Source organism: Sceloporus occidentalis, unplaced genomic scaffold (genome assembly GCF_023333645.1).
Source record: "Sceloporus occidentalis isolate IW3139 unplaced genomic scaffold, rSceOcc1.0.p SCAF_3, whole genome shotgun sequence".
In the NCBI taxonomy this organism is placed as follows: domain Eukaryota; kingdom Metazoa; phylum Chordata; class Lepidosauria; order Squamata; family Phrynosomatidae; genus Sceloporus; species Sceloporus occidentalis.
In genome coordinates, this window is record NW_028316983.1 from 75,566,063 (window position 1) to 75,585,326 (window position 19,264).

Genomic DNA, 19,264 nt, shown 5'->3' on the forward strand with positions numbered 1-19,264 from the left:
CTCTAGCACTAGTGCCCATTCTGAGGCATTAACTCTTCAGTGCAGAGCATTGTTGCACTTTGAACAATTGTTATGTTCATCCAAGCTGTATAAAATCAAGTTAAATTTATTATTCAACAAATGCAATCATGAAACCACTTTGTGGTGCAAACAAACCAGGTAGTAGTATCAGTATTACTAAGGGGAGAAGCAGAGGAGATTGAGTAACTGGGACAACACTTGGGGCTAGCACTTTTGCCATTGATGCTCAACTCCCACCTCAAAATAAAATTTGGAGGATTGAGATTGATATAATGAACTAACACTGGCAGCAGGCAACGTTATTGTGAGAACATTTCCAGCTGCTTCTTGTAATAACAGAAGATGAAGGCAACATTTGGTAGATTTTGACATTCCCCAGGAATTCAGTGAGGCGTTGGACTCATTCAGGCAAAAAGGAGAAACTGGCAGGACACTTGTCCACAGGGCTTTCAGTGTTAGTTCCTTTGCAGAAAGCATCATAATCTGTAGTTATTTTGCAGAGGCAATGACGGTGGAGGTCACACAAGGAATAAATAGCTGGTGTTTTTTTTATGTCAATAGAGTTGTAAGTCCACTTCTGGATTTTATTCAATAGTGAAAGCATAGGCAGGATGCAGCCAGTGGTGTCCCTAGGGTTAGTGTCACCTGGTGCGGTAATGCATGGTGTCACCTCCCCATTGACCTCGTCCCATTTCATGCCATACAGAATCCGTAGTAATGCTTTTTTGAACTAATGTTACTTGTAAATTGTCATTCCCATCTATCACTGAATGTAATGCTAATAGTTGTGACATAAAGAAGTAGCAAAATTAAAATTATACCTTTAAATTACAATATCATATGCACAACCTAAATCTATTTGCATATACATAGTGAAGATTGGGTTAAAATGTGATGTTTTTAAAGGAAATTTAAAAGGAATTTTAAAAATTAAGAATTTAAATTTTTAATTCTTAAAAAATATTTTTTTGAAATTTGAAATTTTAATTTTATAAAACTCTGCGGTCTCTCCTTTCCCTTCCCATGGATCCTCACCCCACTCCCACCATCTCTTAAATCATTTTAAAGGGAAGCATGTGAATGCCACAGCCCATTTATGCCAAAATGTACTGTATATACTTGTGTATAAGTCGACCTCATGTATAAGTCGAGGTCACCTTTTGGGAGCAGAAATGGGGATTTTTATATGACCCGTGGATAAGTCGAGGGTCAGTCTTAAGGGGGCAGCCCAGCTGGGGAGAGGCTCCAGGACGATCAGCGCCTCTCTAGCCGGGCTGCCTTTTTAGGAGGAGGGAGCCGCCTGGAGAGAAGCCTGCGAGGGATGCACGAGCGCCCTTCCCAGGCTTCTCTCTAGCTGGGCTGCCTTCTCATGAGGCTTCCTCATGAGGAGGGAGCCCACTTGGAGAGAAGCCTGCGAGGGACACCCTTCCCAGGCTTCTCTCTAGCCGGGCTGCCTTCTCTTGAGGCTTCCTCATGAGGAAGGAGCCTGCCTGGAGAGAAGCCTGTGAGGGACACCCTTCCCAGGCTTCTCTCTAGCTGGGCTGCCTTCTCATGAGGCTTCTTCATGAGGAGGGAGCCCACCTGGAGAGAAGCCGGCGAGGGACGCCCTTCACAGGCTTCTCTCTAGCCGGCTTCCCTTCTCAGGAGGAGGGAGGCCGGCTGGAGAGAAGGCTGCAGGGTGAACGCGAGCCCTTCCCAGTGTCGCCCCAACTGGGTGCTTGGTCGGAGGACCCCACTGACCCTTGTATACATCTACCCCAGGATTTTGGGGACCATTTGGGGGCAAAAATTTCTCAACTTATAGTCAAATATATACAGTAGCTGTTTGAAGAACAGTGGTGTCATCCCTCTTTGGGTGTTGTCCACACCCCATGCACCCCCCTAGTGACACCACTGCATGGGGGCAGCGGGGAAGCTGACTACGCTTTTAAGTTCTGGGCTCCGCTATCTCAGTGGTGATCTGGACATAACATGCTTACTTAGGGTTGACTTAAATCATTTTGCTACCTGAAGCATCTCTTCTCTCATATTTACAGAACTAGAGAAGAGTTTTACTTCTGAATTTTGCTTCAGTGCTGCTGCCAGGGCTGTATTTTGTTGTGTACCCAAGATCAACTGGCTAGTTTAAATGGCACAGAATAAGGCACAGAAATACACACAGCTCCAACAACATCTTGTTCCTGGTCCCCTACCCTCATATACTGTCACTTTTCATAATAGTAGGATCCAAGTTGTTTTGTCTTAACAAGAGAAGCCAAAGAAGAAAATGTAATACATGCCGTTGGAGTTTAGAACAGTGCTACTCAAAGTGGTGCTCTATGGACTGTGAACAGCAAGTTTCCAGGAAAGAAAGAAACAGTTATACTCAGGGACTCCAGATCCCCCCAAGCACAGCCAGAATTGTATTTTGAATTCTTATGAGGAATGTAAATATTTATCAGGTAGATGTTATGTTTGATATTTGAATTCCTTATGTTAATGCATTGAAAATTTGGGTTGGTTACAGTTATCTCTACACATCAGGAATTATATTTGTCAGCTATGTAAGTGATTAGTTCTCCACCTGGCCAACCAAATTTTATCAATTTACAAGCTGGTTTCACCCAGTGTTTATAGCCTGCAAGGCTAACATCAGTTTGATGAGAGCAGATCCAAGTCTCCTGCAAACTTATGGCTCTATTATTATTATTATTATTATTATTATTATTATTATTATTATTAACCTTTATTTATAAAGCGCTGTAAATTTACATAGCGCTGTACATACATGCAGCTTCTTTGCGAGACCAGCCACATTCCATGAGAGCAACTCAAAGTGGGAATTTGAGGTAGTGACTAGATTAGTTATTGGGGGCTGCTGTAAACTTTTAGGCAGTGTTGACTCGTCAGATTTCTTCAGCTGCTTGCAATATTGAGGGGGATAATTCGTTCCTAATTCCTCATTAGGTCATATAGAGTTGTTACCACTACATCTAGTATCTGTCACAATTGAACAGTCGCGTCCCAGTTCAGTTATAATGTCATCCATAACAAGATGACACCCATTGTTTAATTTCCAGGCTGGCAACTTACAAGCAATTTTGGGTCTGCCCAAAGGAAGTGAGACCTCTATCCTTTGGTTGGAAAGCGGGCTCTGTACTGTAAAGGCCATTACTCAGGTTCAAGCAATTAAATACTGGCTGAAACTTACTAAAGAGATAGGAACAGTTCTTGTATTGATTGGTTTCAAAGAAATGTTGGAATTTCAAAGCAAAACATTTTTTTCCTGGAATCAAGAAATTTTACAACTTTCAGTTAGATTCTACCTCTGTTCACCTATCAAAATGTGCTCCTTGGTATGCCAAACTCCCTTTCCAAACAAGCTACCCACAATACCTAAATAATATAACTAACTTCAGAGATATGCCTTCACAGCCCTACACTGTCAGTCTGTGACCATGGATGTGGTGCAAGGGCGCTATCAAAGGACCACGTGGGAAGAAAGAGTTTGCCCATGTGGTTTCAACACAGTTGACGACCTATCTCATTACCGATTGGAGTGTCCAATTTATAAATATATAAAAAATGCCCTATACAAAGAATTAGGGTTGGTATCAAACAACTATGACTCTGATTTATATTTAATCATTTTGTTATTAGGGGACACCAAAACAAGTATCTCTGAAAAGGTAGCCTGTTTTGCTTTTAAAGCATCATAAGGAGGAAGTACTGTAAAAACAATGGTTGGGTTACAGGAGAGATCTGAATCTCTACTATCCCTGAATATTCCCAGCTCTGTAATTCAACCATATAGAGTCTCAGTGTATTTGGTTGTTACGCCTATCTAGATTTATCTGAGCCCTCATTTTTGTCTTTGACTTTCTCTGCGTTATTTTGTTTTAAAGATGATTTTAACTTTGTAAACAATGTATTATTTTATAAGGTATTTGATGTGTTTGATGTTTTATTTTACTATTTTTTATGCTTTTATGGATTTTTACAATGTATTGATGTTACATTTGTTTTGATGGATTGCTGTTTGTAATGGCATATGCTACACAAATACATTTATTTACTTACTATACTCAGGGTGTACAAATATGGTGCCAGTCCCTGGCACATTAGGGGGGAAATCCCTGTTGGTCCCACACATCAAACAATTGCTTTAGTGGGTAGTTCCTGTCAGAGTATAGCAGAGTAGCTGACAATTTTAGAAACGTGTTCACAGCCCTCAGCGAAGACAACAGCAGGTGGCTGTCTTCCAGCAATGATGGAATGCAGGTACCGACAGGAACTCTTCAGGCTCACTGCCAGGCTTCTGCTGATTAACGACCAGAGAAACCAAGCTCCTGAAAGTGCGTATCTTTATTTACACAGTGCAACCAAATAACCAACACTATAATACAGAACTCACAACCAACTCCTCTCTACAAACCCACAACAATTACCGGAAGTCCCTGAGTTTATATAGACACCAAACCATGTGGTCTCACAAACTCAGCCTCTTCCTGTCCCACACAGAAAATTGTCCCTTTGTCTAATCAGACACATTTTCATCTTTGGCTTGCTGCATGCAGGCAGCAGAATGACCTTGTACCTATGAGCAACAGCTGTGGCTTGTTATCTTCATCCTCCGTGTGCTGAATGCTTATGGTCACCACACATCTAAACATTTAATGTTAGCTGGATTTTAACCCTTAAGAGTTCCAACAAAAATAACCTATGTAGAGTGGAGAAAGCATTGCAGAAAAATCTATTTTACACAGAAATACAAGCTTACATCATATCAGTAATGAGTGAATCTTCTCTAAATAATAGTAAGTTTAAGTCCCTCCCTGCTAATGCTGCAAGATGATGAGTTGGGGTTGCATTCTCAGAGTATTAGTAAGGTGAATTTGACAGATTCAATAGGCTCACCTGCACGACCAAATATAGTTTTGGCATAATCTGGATGGTTGACAATCAAGATAGCTGCAAAGCCACTAAACCACCTAGGATAGGCATAGGGATATTTTCCTGCCCATTCCAAGATCTTATTGAGTTCATTGCCTTGAATGACCTGCAATGACAGAGTAGAAGGAGAAAATATATCATAAATTATTTCCTGATTATGTAAATATCGTTTTACAATATTTTACAAAGAGAAGTTTGCATGTTTATACAGATTAGTGTTCAAAATGGGATTTTTATGTAGTCCCTGAAAATCTGTTCTGTGAGTACAAGCCAAGAGAGACATTTTCATGTTCTCCATTCCATTGCAACACAAATACTATCTAAATACTAATAAGTGATGAAGTAAAGATAGAATCTGGGAGCAGAAATCAAGGACTCTTACTAACAGAAAGAAAAATCAGGGCCCCTAAATATAACAAGACTTGCTAATTATGTTTTTAAGCAAGAGAAGTAATGTTCCTGATTCTCTATAGAGTGGTCCCCCTTCCATTAGACTGTTACATCCTACATCCAAAATTACCTTATTGCACCTAAGATCCTATGATGTAAAAACTATTAAAATCCAGTACAATTTAGTTCATTGGACAGAAACGGTTCCCAATCCAAAAGATAGTACTAGGTAAAAGTGAAAGATATGAGTTAGAAAGTTAGTTAAATTTATCTCCATTGAATAAAATTAGGTTCCATGATATCACAATTATCCTACAATTATTGCACGAATAAAGAAGAATTCTAGGGCCACTTTTTATTCGTGGGAATACTGATCAAGGAAGAAGAGAAATATCATCTGTCTTCTTAGTATTTCCACTATTGAACAAAAGGAAAGCAGGCATTCCTACAAACAAACTTGGAACATTCAGAAATTGAATTGTGTTTTCCTGATGATGCCCATGCTAGAGGGTTACACAATGTCTATTATTTCAATCAAACACTAATGCCAGATACATAAAAGGCAGACCAATGTTCAAGGTGACAATAAGATAAGATAAGCAGTATACTGCCTGTTAAGACTTCAGATCATGAGATCCCACACAAGATATTACTGGAAGAGGAGGAGGAGGAGGAGGAGGAGACAATGATGGAGAAATTAAAAACTGATAGTGCTATTAGTGTCTTCAACTCAATAGCTGAGTGTAACATCAATTCTTCATCTAGTCTTGTCAAAAACACTGAATTTGCTTCATATGAATGGGATTACTAACTTTGTTTTTTCCTTGTCTTGCTATTGCTCATTGGAAAAACATATTGGGGGGAAATATTTGTGAAAAGGCTTTTTTTTGTTTGAGGATAATGAAAAAAGAAAATCTTTACCCATATTCAATGTTTACCAATAGAAACAATGTTTACAGAAACAGAAGCATGGAAGAAAGATGACAACCTATTTTCAGTATGATGAACAATCCATACCATTGTTTGGTGGACAATCATAGAATTCACTCTGTTTCACATTTTTGCACTGTATTTCCAATCACAATTCTCTTGACGCTTAAAAACCTCATTAATACAACAGCACCTTGAAATGTGTCTGGACTACTCTAGCTGAATTATGACAGGCAGAGGCCTTGTCTGATTACAAAGAGAACAGATCTCCTGTATTACTAACACTTCTAAAAAAGAGAAGATTTTGGCTAATGAAGTACAGTGGACCCTTGTTATAGGCTGGGGTTTGGTTCCAAGATCCCCCGTGTATAACAAAATCCATGCATGCTCAAGTCCCATTAAATATAATGACATAGCAAAATGGTGTCCCTTATAAATAATGGAAAATAAAGGTTTGAAATTTTAAATTTATACTTTTTTTGAACATTTTCAAACCGTGGAAGATTGAATCCATGTATAAAAAATCTGTGTATAAGAAGGGCCGACTGCCAGCATAGCCCCCATCCCCTTTGCACCTGATCACTTTAACTACTGTTTTTTATGACCATAATTCAGTGCTCCCTTCTTTCTTCTTCCTGTCAAGGATGCAAAGCATCCTTAATAAATGCAGGTTTACGGTGTCTCTTAATTCAACAAAATACCTCAACATGAAATTTTAAAGCCACGTGAGATTCCATACTTCCAGAGGAAAATAAGGCAATGAGCACTATGTTTTTTCTCAAGATCTCTCAAATTAGCAAATTGTGTCTATACAAAAGTAGCATCCTTCCCCTATGGGAAGCAAAGCACATACACATACAAGCTTCTGTGTGGCTTCTTATTACAAAATAACATCCTCTATATATGGCCCTTAATATTACAAGTTCAAGCAAACAGCATCCATTTTTCTTCTACATAGCCATTCAGTTTTTCTTAATTTGTTCTCATTGCCTTGTTGAGAGCACCATAAAATACCTCACTCTTTCACTGAGCAATGAGGATAATGTCCCTTGTTCTTGCTTGCGAGGGCCTACACTTCTTCTCCCTTGTCATCTTTCTTACCATTTTGTTGTTGCCAAAAAACCAATGGCTGGGAGGGCCTGGGAAATGCTTGAAGGTTCTGAGCAGCTGCTTCTTCCTCCAGAACAGCTGAAGGATTTTCAGTAGCCCACAGATAAAGAAGAAGCCAATAAACAGATACAGAAATTGAGGAGAGGAGACTCCTGCCATTGTCTCCAGCATGGAAGGCATGGTGTTGCAGATGTTGTCCTTTTCTGAGAGCAGTGTTGCTGATGTCTTTTTATTTCTCTGGCTTGAGTTTCAGAAATCAATAACCAGTGACATTCCTCTCACACCTCTGGAAGGCCAGTGTTTGTGCTGAAATGGTCAGCTGATTCCCCTTTCACCTGGAGAGATCTGTAGATTTCTATCCTGTAAGGCAAGGAGAAAGGCCATTCACTAATATTTTAACCAATTTTCCAGAATAGAAAACAACCACCTGTGTTTTCAGGGTTCTGGCAGTTCAACAAATTAAATATTGCACTCTATACTTCTAAGGTGATATGCATGTTACTCAGAAATCCCAATGAATTCAGCACTAGTTGCCTCTTCCTGAACATAAATGGCCTACAAAATGTTGTTAAAAGACCCAGGAAGAGGACACCATGCTAGGTGAAGAAAATGGTGGCTTCATTCTTCCCAGCCCATTGCCACAGCCTGCAAAACAGCTTCCAGATAGATATGGGGTTGCTGTTTATTGCTTTGTATTCTATTTTATGACTGGAAACATAAAGACAAGTCCAGTTGAAGGTGCAGTATAAACATTTTTAAAAATAAGCAAATAATAAATATTGCATGACACAGCAAGTGTTCCTTCTAAACTAGACCTAATTTGTTTACTTAATCAGCTGTTTCTGCCTGGCACTTCTTAATGGGGAAAATGATTATTCTGGTGCCAAGTGGCAGGAGAAATGGAAAGAGAGAACACAATGATTTAAAGCTGTATGGAATTCTGAGAGGCTATGAACATTGAAAATTGGCTGCAAAGACTCTTCTGTGTCTCCCCAGACTCCCTCTAGGAAAGAGAGAAGGAGCCTCTATTCTCCCTCAGATCCCTGGGCATCCAGGCTCTCCTGTGTCTCCCCAGATTCCCTTTGGGAAAGAGAGAAGAGAAGGCTCTATCCCCCCCTCAGATCCCAGGGCATCCAGGCTCTCCTGTGTCTCCCCAGAGTCCCTTTGGGAAAGAGAGAAGAGAAGGCTCTATCCCCGCCCCCTCAGATCCCTGGGCATCCAGGCTCTCCTGTGTCTCCCCAGATTCCCTTTGGGAAAGAGAGAAGAGAAGGCTCTATCCCCCCCCCCTCAGATCCCTGGGTGTCCAGGCTCTCCTGTAGTTCCTCTGGGAAAGAGAGAAGGAGCCTCCATTCCCCCAAATCCCTTTGCCTGCCCCATTGCTCCCTGGGCTGTCTGGAGGGGCGATCAAGCAGGCATGTACTGCAAAGCCCATCTGCTCAGGGGCTCAGGCAGAGGCAAAAAAAAAGAAAAGAAGAAAAAAGAAAATAATAATAGTTTAAAATGGTGTTCAATGGCTCTCCTCGCACATCGGTCTATGAATGTGGAGCAAGGGGGAGGTTGCAGGGGGAGTAATGTGTTTACTGCGTTTGGAGCTCAATGTAGCACAATCGCCTTACCCTGCTTCCAAATCCACCGGGGTAAAGGCTATGCAAATGGAAGAAAATGACGCTGGTGATGCAGAAAGAGAACAAAGAGGGTGACACTCCCAGGCCAGTCCCTTGAGCGCTGCTCCTCCCATCTCCAGGTTCCCGAATCAGACACCCTTTCGTTCCCATTCATTTGCCCCGAATCAGACTCCGGAGGCACAGGAAAATTAGTAAAAAACCCACTATTTTTTAAAACCGCTTTATCGACCTAAATTCCAGTTTTTCACGATAATTCGATTCAGATTCGAATCCGAATGGGAATGATATCAGAGCAATGCAGGTCGAATTCGCGCTCAAATGGAAACGATGCATCCATGATTTGCATCCTGATCCGCATTATAGGCCAGTGGAAATGGGGCCTTACACTCTTAAACTGTTGATCATTTTCTTTTGGTATTTATTGCACTTAAATTATAAAGTGTGACTCATTTATAAAACAAACTGGATGCAAATAAAAGAAGAGGAGTGGACTTTAGATTTTAAGAAGCATCTACATGAAAGTGTAAGGCCTATATTGCATTCACAAATCCAGTTTACATTCGAAATTGCCAGTAGACAACCTTACAAGTGACCTTATTCGTGTTTACTCAGAGGTATATGTCTAAGTAAACATGGAGTTTGGGCTAAAGATAGAACAGAGGTGAGGAAACTGGATCTCCTGATATTTTGCATGACAACTTCCATAAGTCCTTATCTTTGGCCATGCTAGGTGGGCCTGATGGGAGTTGTAGGCCAAAACATCTGGGGGGCCAAAGCTCTCCCCTCTTTCAGATAATAGGGACTGAGATTCCAAATGGAGAGATACATGAATTAATCCAGTGGTGCTACTATGGTTGGACCAAGGGGCAAAGTCCAGGGACTCACAGGAGTGGGGGAAGGTGGGAGGGAGTGACCACCAAAATCAGTAGGTGAAAGAGTAGCAAACAAATGGAGCAACAGTTCCTGGGACTGTATAGGTTCTCCACAGCATAAGGCAGTTACAAATATTTAACCACAGAGTCAGTGTGGTGTATTGATTTCAGCGCTGGACTGCAATTTTGGAGATCTTGGTTCAATTCCAGTCTTGGTCATGCAAACCCACTGAGTTACCATGAGTGAGTCACACATTGTGGGACCCAGAAAATCCTCTGACAGGGTTGCCTTAGGGTTGCTATAAGACAGAAACAACCTCGAGACACACAACAATAACAGTATCAACAATTGTAACAGAATTAGACATCTGTAACAGGTTCATATTCACAATTTCTACATATTTACTAGTTTACACCATATGCAGGGACCACAGAAGTCTCTCAATCAAAACTTATTATGGAGCAGCTGCTGCAAGAAACAGGAGCCCTGTCAGAGCAGCACACTACTTGTGGTTCTTCTCTGCTGGGCTTTCCCAGCACCTACAACTCACAAGGTGCTAAAGAAATACTCAGAGTCTCCAAGTTCTATTTACAGACTGTTACTACAATGTGTATATACAGCACAATGACTCTCCAACCAACCATTCACTACTTAACCCTAACCCACACTGTCCATAGGTCACATAAATGTGTATTTATACACATTGTCCATGGCATGATCTCCTCACACAGAGGCCTGCAATTATCTCTTGCATTAGTCTCTTCCATCATGCCAATCGATTCACTCCATGTTTGTCACCATGATGCACACTTACCAGATGTTGCATCACCCCGCTTCCTCAGCCAGCTGCCATATTCTGTCCTGTGAAATTCTTATTACTAGTGGTGTACATACATACACACACTGACAAGCCTCTTCTCCTGTCAGTTGGGAAACAGCTGACTGATGTTTCAATCCCATCTTCCATGAACGATCTGTGGTGTAAAGGGGAATTGCAACAGGGAACATTCTTCTGATGGTCATATCAGAGATTGCTCTCAGGTGAGAAGGTGGAAACATCAGTCAGTTGCTTTTCCAATAATGGAATAGGCCACTGTTGCTTACAGTGGCTGCTGTAGGTGATGACTGGACAACTTTCATATTCCATACATATTCCCTAAACTAGTAGGCCAGGATGTTCTATGAGAAGAAGAGGAAGACCTTCTATGAGAAGAAGAAGACCAAGAAGAAATAAAAAGACATCGGTTGCAATACACCAGGGGTAGGCAACCTTTTTGAGCCAGGGGCCGGGTTGCTGTCCCTCAGACAACTGGGGGGCCGAAATGGGGGGAGCTTCCACCCTCCGGGGGCGGGGCCGCATGCCAGGGGTGGAGCTTCCATCCTCTGGGGGCGGGGCCACATGCCGGGGCGGAGCTTCCACCCTCTGGGGCGGGGCCACATGCCGGGGCGGAGCTTCCATCCTCTGGGGCGGGGCTTTCTCTGCTCCCTTTCCCGACCTCCAGCTGTCTGAGAGACAGCTAGAAGTGGGGGGGGGATTGGGAGAGGGGGTGACAGGCGCGCGCCTGCTCCTCCTGCCCTTCCTTGGCCCCCAGTTGCCTCCCAGAGAACCAATAAGGGCCTGTGAGGGGCAAGAAAAACAGGCGCGCGGTCCCTGCTCCTGTCCTCGGGGCTCTGCCAGGCCTCAGGTGTCCTCTGAAGGACACCTCAGGGCTGCCAAAGCCCCGCGGGGAGGAGGAGGCGTGTGCCTGCCCTCTCCTCCTCGGCCCTTTCCTTCGGCTGAACGGGCTCCAAGGGGCCCTTTCGGCCGAAGGGACGGCCGAAACCACTATCATTGTTAAAGCAGACCTTTTAGCATTAAAAGCACTGAAAATACACAGAAATGCACTTTGCAAAGTCACACTGTCTCAGCTTCAGAAAGACTGCATGTCTCTGAAACTGACATATCATCATCATCATCACTACCACTCTCATTGTAAAAGCAGACCTTTTAGCACTGAAAGCACAGAAAATACACAGAAATGCACTTTGGAAAGTCACACTGTCTCAGCTTCAGAAAGACTGCATGTCTCCGAAACTGACATATCATCATCATCATCACTACCACTCTCATTGTAAAAGCAGATCTTTTAGTACTGAAAGCACAGAAAATACACAGAAATGCACTTTGGAAAGTCACACTGTCTCAGCTTCAGAAAGACTGCATGTCTCTGAAACTGACATATCATCATCATCATCATCACTACCACTCTCATTGTAAAAGCAGACCTTTTAGTACTGAAAGCACAGAAAATACACAGAAATGCACTTTGCAAAGTCACACTGTCTCAGCTTCAGAAAGACTGCATGTCTCTGAAACTGACATATCATCATCATCATCACTACCACTCTCATTGTAAAAGCAGACCTTTTAGTAGTGAAAGCACAGAAAATACACAGAAATGCACTTTGGAAAGTCACACTGTCTCAGCTTCAGAAAGACTGCATGTCTTCTTCCTACTCCTCCTCCTGCTCCTTCCTTCCTCCTCCCTCCCTCCCTCCTCCTGCTCTTTCCTTCCTGCTTCTTCCTCCTCTTCTTCTTCCTCCTTCCTCCCTCCCTCCTCCTTCTTCCTCCTTACTTCCCTCTTCCTCGTGCTCCTTCCTTCCTCCCTCCTCCTCTTCCCCTGCAGACCCCCACCTCCCTCTCCCCAGGCCCGCGGCCCCACTGCCTCTCCCTGCCCTCTGGGAGGGCCAAGGCTTCCCCACAGGGCGGGGAGAAGGCGAGCGCCGGCAGCCCCAGCACTTTCCCTGCCCCTCAGGGCAGGCAGAGGCCGGCTCTGAGGGGCGGGGAAAGGCGAGCGCCGGCGGCCCCAGCGCTTTCCCCGCCCCTCAGGGCAGGCAGAGGCCGGCTCTGAGGGGCGGGGAAAGGCGAGCGCCGGCGGCCCCAGCGCTTTCCCCGCCCCTCAGGGAAGGCAGAGGCCGGCTCTGAGGGGCGGGGAAAGGCGAGCGCCGGCGGCCCCAGCGCTTTCCCCGCCCCTCAGGGAAGGCAGAGGCCGGCTCTGAGGGGCGGGGAAAGGCGAGCGCCAGCGGCCCCAGCGCTTTCCCCGCCCCTCAGGGAAGGCAGAGGCCGGCCCAGAGGGCCGGGGAAGAAGCGTGCCGGCGGCGGCAATCGGTGGCAGGGTTGGCCTGGGGCCGCTCCTACAGTGCCCGCGGGCCGGATCCGGCCCGCGGGCCGTAGGTTGCTGACCCCTGCAATACACAGAAAAGCTATAAGAGATGAAAAAATGAATGCAAGATGGAATGTAGAAGCATATGAAGATGAACCCTAAATTCTTAAAAGCTAGGTGGAAGCTGCAATAAGAGAAATTGGGAATAATAAATCACCAGGAATAGATGATATTCCAGTTAAATTGATACAATCGTACAGACAATATCAACTCCAATGTTAACTAAAATATCCCAACAAATATGGAAAACAAATCAGTGGCTAAAAGATTGGAAACATTTTATATACATCCCCATCCACAAAAAAGGAGATACAAAATACTGCACCAACTATAGGACCCTAGCATTAATTTCCCATGCAAACAAAATTATGCTTAAAATTCTGCAATGAAGGCCCAAAACACAGTGCAGAAATAATCCAGTTTGAGACCGCTGTAACTGCCCTGGCTCAGTGCGGGGGAATCCTGGGAATTGTAGTTTATTTAACACCAGAGTTCTCTAACAGAGAAGGCTAGATGTCTCAGAAAAGTACAGTCTGCATCATACGCGGGCATGCTATATGCGGGTTTGAGCATACGCTGAAACATGCAGAGAGCTGCACGGGAGCATGTGGGGCAGTGCATCCCATTCAAATGAATGGGGAGCGCGCCCATGGCGCGCACATGCCCCCCACCCCCGCCGCATGCATGAGCCCCATTCAAGTGAATGGGGCTCAAGCATACATGTTTTTTGGCTTACGCAGGGGGGTGGTGGTCCGGAACAGATCCCCCGCGTAAGCCAAGGGCACACTGTACAGTTTCCAGAATTCCCTAGCATTGAGCTGGGGCATTTTAAAGCAGTCTCAAACTGGGTCATTTCTGCAGTATATTTGGAAGCATAAGCTCCAATCACATATGGAGAGTAATCCCAGGGGTGCAAGCAAAGTTCAGGAAAGGAAAGGGCACTAGGGACCATATAGCAAACATATTATGGCTAATGGAGTGCACCAATGAATTTCAGAAGAAAATAAGCATGTATTTTATAGAACACAGCAAAGCCTTTGACTGCACAGATAATGAAAAGTTATGGAATGTTCTTAAAGACATGGAAGTGCCACTACATTTGACAGTCCTGATTAGAAATCTGTACTTAGGACAAGAGGCTACAATAGAACAGAATAGGAAGAAGTGGGATGGTTCATATTGGCCTCACCCCTAGCACGTGATGGAAGCGTCAAAATGGCAGCGCCCTGTACACACAGGTGCCGCTATTTTGATGTGGCGGACGCATAGTGTCCACACATCACATCGGGCTTGCAACATCACGAGTGCACCATTTGCGCACTCGGGCGTCGCAAGCGTGACACAAAAAGAACCCGCTTTTGGCGGGTTCTTATTCTGCCACCGGGAAGCCTTGCCGTTTGGCGACTGATGCTTCCCACCGCCGAAAATGGAGGTGACAGCAAACTGCCCTTTTGGGGCAGTCTATATCCCACCCAAGATGATTAAACTGAGGTTGTCATACTTTGGTGACATCATGAGAAGGCACGACTCATTAGAAAAGATAATAATGATAGGAAAGGTAGAAGGGAGCAGAAAGAGAGTGTAGCTATGGGTTTCTTTAGGGGAATTTTAATTAGATCAATTAATTAATGGGCTGAGCTACAAACAGCCCCAAGGAATCGTTTCCCCACTTTTATACAGAGGTTTCTGGAATAGAGTAATGCAGAGGCAGAATTCTCTCTACGAATTGTATTTTATTAAAGGGAAAAACAGCACTGCAAGCATACACATGAACGCATGCACACAAGAGCCATGGAATAAGATAGGCTTCACTAAGAGGATAATTACCAAAGACTGGGTTACTCATTAAGATGCGGTCTCATGGCAGGATCATGGACTCAGTAGCTGGGAGCACTGGGAGGCAGGGTGAGTCCTGGCCAGCAGGAAGTTCAGAGAGATATGAAGTCCCCCCTACACTCCATACTTAGCTCTCCTAACAAAAGAATTTGGGGGATCTTTTATAAGGCAAAACTAAACTGAGGCAAAAGTTGTTTACACTACATCAAAGAGGCCAAATATACATGAGAAAGGATGACTTGAGATAGGATTTCAAAGATAGGGAATGGAGTTGTAAATTAGCCCTCTCCAAAATTATTATAAATTATCTAGCCTTCCTGCCTTTAGAGGTGTGAATGTTTCCTTGACTGTGGCTCCCAAACTTATCTGATTTTTCTCTACCTTTGTACTAGGTCTCTTGCTCTTAGGCACATGGCGGCCTTGGCTACGTGACCTGGTAGGACCATCTTCATGGCTACTATAGTGCAGAGTACATTCAGCCATAGAGGGAACATGTACACACACCAAAATTAGGAGGACATCCAGTAACAAGAGAGAGACTGCACATCCGATGGACTCAGTTAGGGAGACCATGGGCTGAATCCACAAGAACTAAAAACAGCAGTAGTGGATAGGGAGATTGGAGATGTCTCTAAAACATGAGTTGGTGTCTCTAAAACATGGGTGGAGGTAGACGCAAGGGCAGCTAACAGCAAGAACAATAATGCATAACTCTAGGTTACACATTCAGAACTGCCGATGAGAATTCTGGCCAGTATTAATATTTCCTTGTATAATAAGATTTAAGGATAGCATACAGACAAGATAAATTTAGCAATTTTCAATAATAAAAAATGTAAAACAGTAAGAAATATTGTAAGTAGTTAACCATTGAAATAAAACAGTATTATCCTTTTTGCAATAAAATGGGCTCAGTTAAATTACCAATTTCAGTCCGAAATGGCAGTGAAGATACAACAGGTTTGTCACATTTGTGTTCCCTAAGTTCTGGCAGTATCTTTTGCATATTGTAAAAATTATTTACTTTTTGAGCAAATCATGTGGTGGATAAGGAAAGGGCTAACACACCCATCCTATCCCCCCCCCCCCCCCCGTCTTCTACTTTGAACAATCTCCCCACAGTGACCTTATAGAGAGGAAACAAAATGTTGGATTTCTCTGATTCTTTTGCATCTGACTCTTTAAAAGCCAAAATAAAATGGAATGGAATCATACAGCAATTACATACTTAACTTTTGCATTTTGAAGCTCAGGATACTCACCCAGCACACTGGAACAAAATCCAAGTTCATTTTCCAACAGAATATAGAGACAGGAAACAACATTAGGCATTAGAGACATCTTTCCTTTCCAGTTGCCATTTGAGCATAGCAAGACTCTGAAGCAGAGCAAAAGGATCTGCTCTACATACTGCATGTCTCTATGGTGACCCATTCTGTTTCTTTTTAGTGCTATTCAATAGAAGTTTGAATAACCAACAGTACAGGAGGTGTGAATGCTGCTTCAAAACACTGTGGATTCACCTACATTATACTGTGAAATGGAAAGCAAATTATAGTAAGTCACTTCTGCAGGCAACAGAAGCATCACTTTATAACTGAGCCCCTGAAAATGCCAATCACAGTTGTGACTTCAGTTACTGATTAAACTTTCTGAAAACCAAGGGGGAAAAATGAGACAGATAGTAGCTGTGCATTTTGCCTGCTATCTCTGGTTCTTCAAATGCTAGATAGCTACTCTTTTAAAGAGTGGGAATTTGAAACAATCAATAGTATACATGACTATCAGATGATCTGGTGACAATCTAGGTAAAACTCATACAATATACATATTTATTTGTATATGTTTTATCTACATTTACATCTATTATAAATAGATACTCCATCTACATCTGCAAATTATATATGTTAAGAATAAAGTATTTAAAAGTTTTTACTTTTATGCAGAAACAAATAAATACAAATTAGTTCCAAACTGTATCCTTATTGCAAGATTAGTGTGTGAAGGTTAGCTTACTTGCCTGAGACATCTGAGAAACCTTTCCAGTCAAATAGTCTTTAAACTTGGGATGCATAACCTTCCTTAGTCGAGAACCACCAAGGGTAATACCAGCCCCAATGTGTTGTTCCCATTGAACTTTTGATTAAAATCTGGCAAATGCAGTGACTTTCTATGGGGTATAAAGGTGCTAGGACATCTTCCTATCTGCAGAGCCTTGAAACATTGTGGGGTAGTGCAACTAATTTCCTGAAGCTCCAGAAAAGAACAGAACAAAGGGGGCTGCCATGATTTTAGTGGTGTTGATGGTAAGGATGGTGTCACATGTGTATTACCGAAGTGGTATGTAAGGGCTATGTACAGACCTTGAGCCACATGTGGACTGTGTTCTGTGCCTTCAAGTTGTATTCAATTTAGGGTGACCCTAAGATGAACCTATCACAAGGTTTTCTTGGAAGGATTTGTTCAGAGAAATGGGGGGTTGCCTTTGCCTTCCTATGAAGCTAAGAACCTTATCACACATGAAATTTTAAACATTTTGGGAACTGAAGGAGAATGCTCGTGTGCGTGCGTGTCCAGCTGAAAACGGAGTTTACTGCACACAAATACATCCTCCAACAGTCCCCGTTCTGTCCCCCGGCGTGCACCCGTTCACATCCAGTCCTGAAGGGCGCAATTTTTGCCTGATGGACTACCTTCAAGAATCAAGGAACACGAGAGACACTGCAGACTAGGCTAGCCAGAAAAACCAGCAGTAGCAGAACATGCCACAAACTATCCTGGGTATAAAATACTGTTTGAAAACACTGAAGTTCTGGACCATGCCAACCACTACCATGTCAGGATGCACAGGGAAGCCATTGAAATCCACAAACACCTGGACAATTTCAACAGAAAAGAGGAAACCCTTAAAGTGAACAGAATTTGGCTACCAGTCCTGAGCAGGACGCAGCAAATGCAAATGGGAAACCATTCAGAGTCAGGGGCTTTCCCAGCAGATAATGATCACCAATTAGCATACATTAATCCTCATTTGCATTAGCCTCCCAGGCTGAGGCCAGCCATCAACACAGAACAATACACATGCTAATCACTCCTTCATTCCCAGGCTCACACAGTATATATACACCCAACTTTTTCCAGGCAAAGCATTCTCTGAAGATGCCAGCCACAGATGCTGGCGAAATGTCAGAAAGAAACTCTGCTAGAACATGGCCACATAGCCCGAAAAACCCACAAAAAAACTATGTCATCTATAGTGGATTTCCATGCCAAGTAAGTATTCAAACTCTGGTCTCCAAAGTTATAGTGTAATGCTCAAACCACTATACCATGCTGGCTCTCCACATGTGGACACATGTAGACTACCCCTCTTTTAAAGCCTTCAAAATGACAGAGTAATTTGAACAGTAAGAATATTCTATAAAGGTTCACATGAATGGGCTATTTGTCTTCAGTTGTAGAAGGAACTACTATGAAATTCTGGCAATAGTTTGGGAGGAAAACATTTGTATTTTGCTGGGGAAGCTGAAGAGGTTGGACATTGCTGCCATCTTCTGGGTTGTTAGGATATTATTCATTGTTTCCAACCACAGTGTTTATCTTGATTAGAGGCTGCATTTATTTCCTACCTGGAATCACTTTGTAGATGTCCTTTTGTTAAATCTGCACTTCTATATATATATACATTATAAAGATCATGCATCCATTAATTGCCAGCTTGACTGGGCTTTACCTGGTACCCATTCATACCATCCCCTGCACCATAGCATTGTCAACAGCAGCATTTCTTCAGCTTGAGGTATATCCCATTTGTGGAGTAGAGGACATCCCATAAATAGGAATCGGGGTTTTCTGCATGGTTAAAATCTCAGACAGCATGATAAACACAAAGCTGCTATCAGATCATTCATGACAAACTGCTGTCAAGTATAATTTCCACATTGTGAGAATGATTCCTGTATTATAAAAGTTAACTTTTTGAACTACAACTCCTAGCAGCCATACTAGCTGGTAGATTCTGGGAGTTGTAGCCCCAATATCTAATTTTTCCAGGCTTTGATCTCATGTAAGCTGAGTAGCAAATGAGACCATTCCTGGTACATATTGGCAGGATACAGACCGCCCCTTTGGGGCGGCCTGCACCTGCCCCTTTCCCCAATGGATTGGGGCCTGAGCTGCCACAGCGGCAGCCCCGGAGGCCCTGATCCGCCGCTTTTCCTGGCCTCAGGGAAGCGGCAAAACCTCGCTTCCCTGCAGCCTGGAAAGGGGTGTCCTTGGGGCTTCATGCCCCAAGGATGCCCCAACAGCAGTGGGGAGGCAGAGGAAGGGGCCACTTGGCCCCTT

General features: G+C 43.3%; 1 protein-coding gene across 1 annotated transcript in view; it reads right to left on the reverse strand.

Annotated features, from left to right (window-relative positions):
* Positions 1-16,265, reverse strand: part of LOC149316254 (cytochrome P450 4B1-like) — a 50,085-nt gene extending 33,820 nt beyond the window's left edge. The window contains exons 1-3 of the mRNA XM_089515094.1: positions 16,183-16,265; positions 7,375-7,743; positions 4,918-5,059 (exon numbers count right to left, since the gene is read on the reverse strand). Of these exons, the coding sequence (XP_089371220.1) occupies positions 4,918-5,059; positions 7,375-7,563 (331 nt within the window). The 5' untranslated portion in view covers positions 7,564-7,743; positions 16,183-16,265. The remainder of the gene's footprint in view (positions 1-4,917; positions 5,060-7,374; positions 7,744-16,182) is intronic.
* Between the last annotated feature and the right edge of the window lie 2,999 nt (positions 16,266-19,264).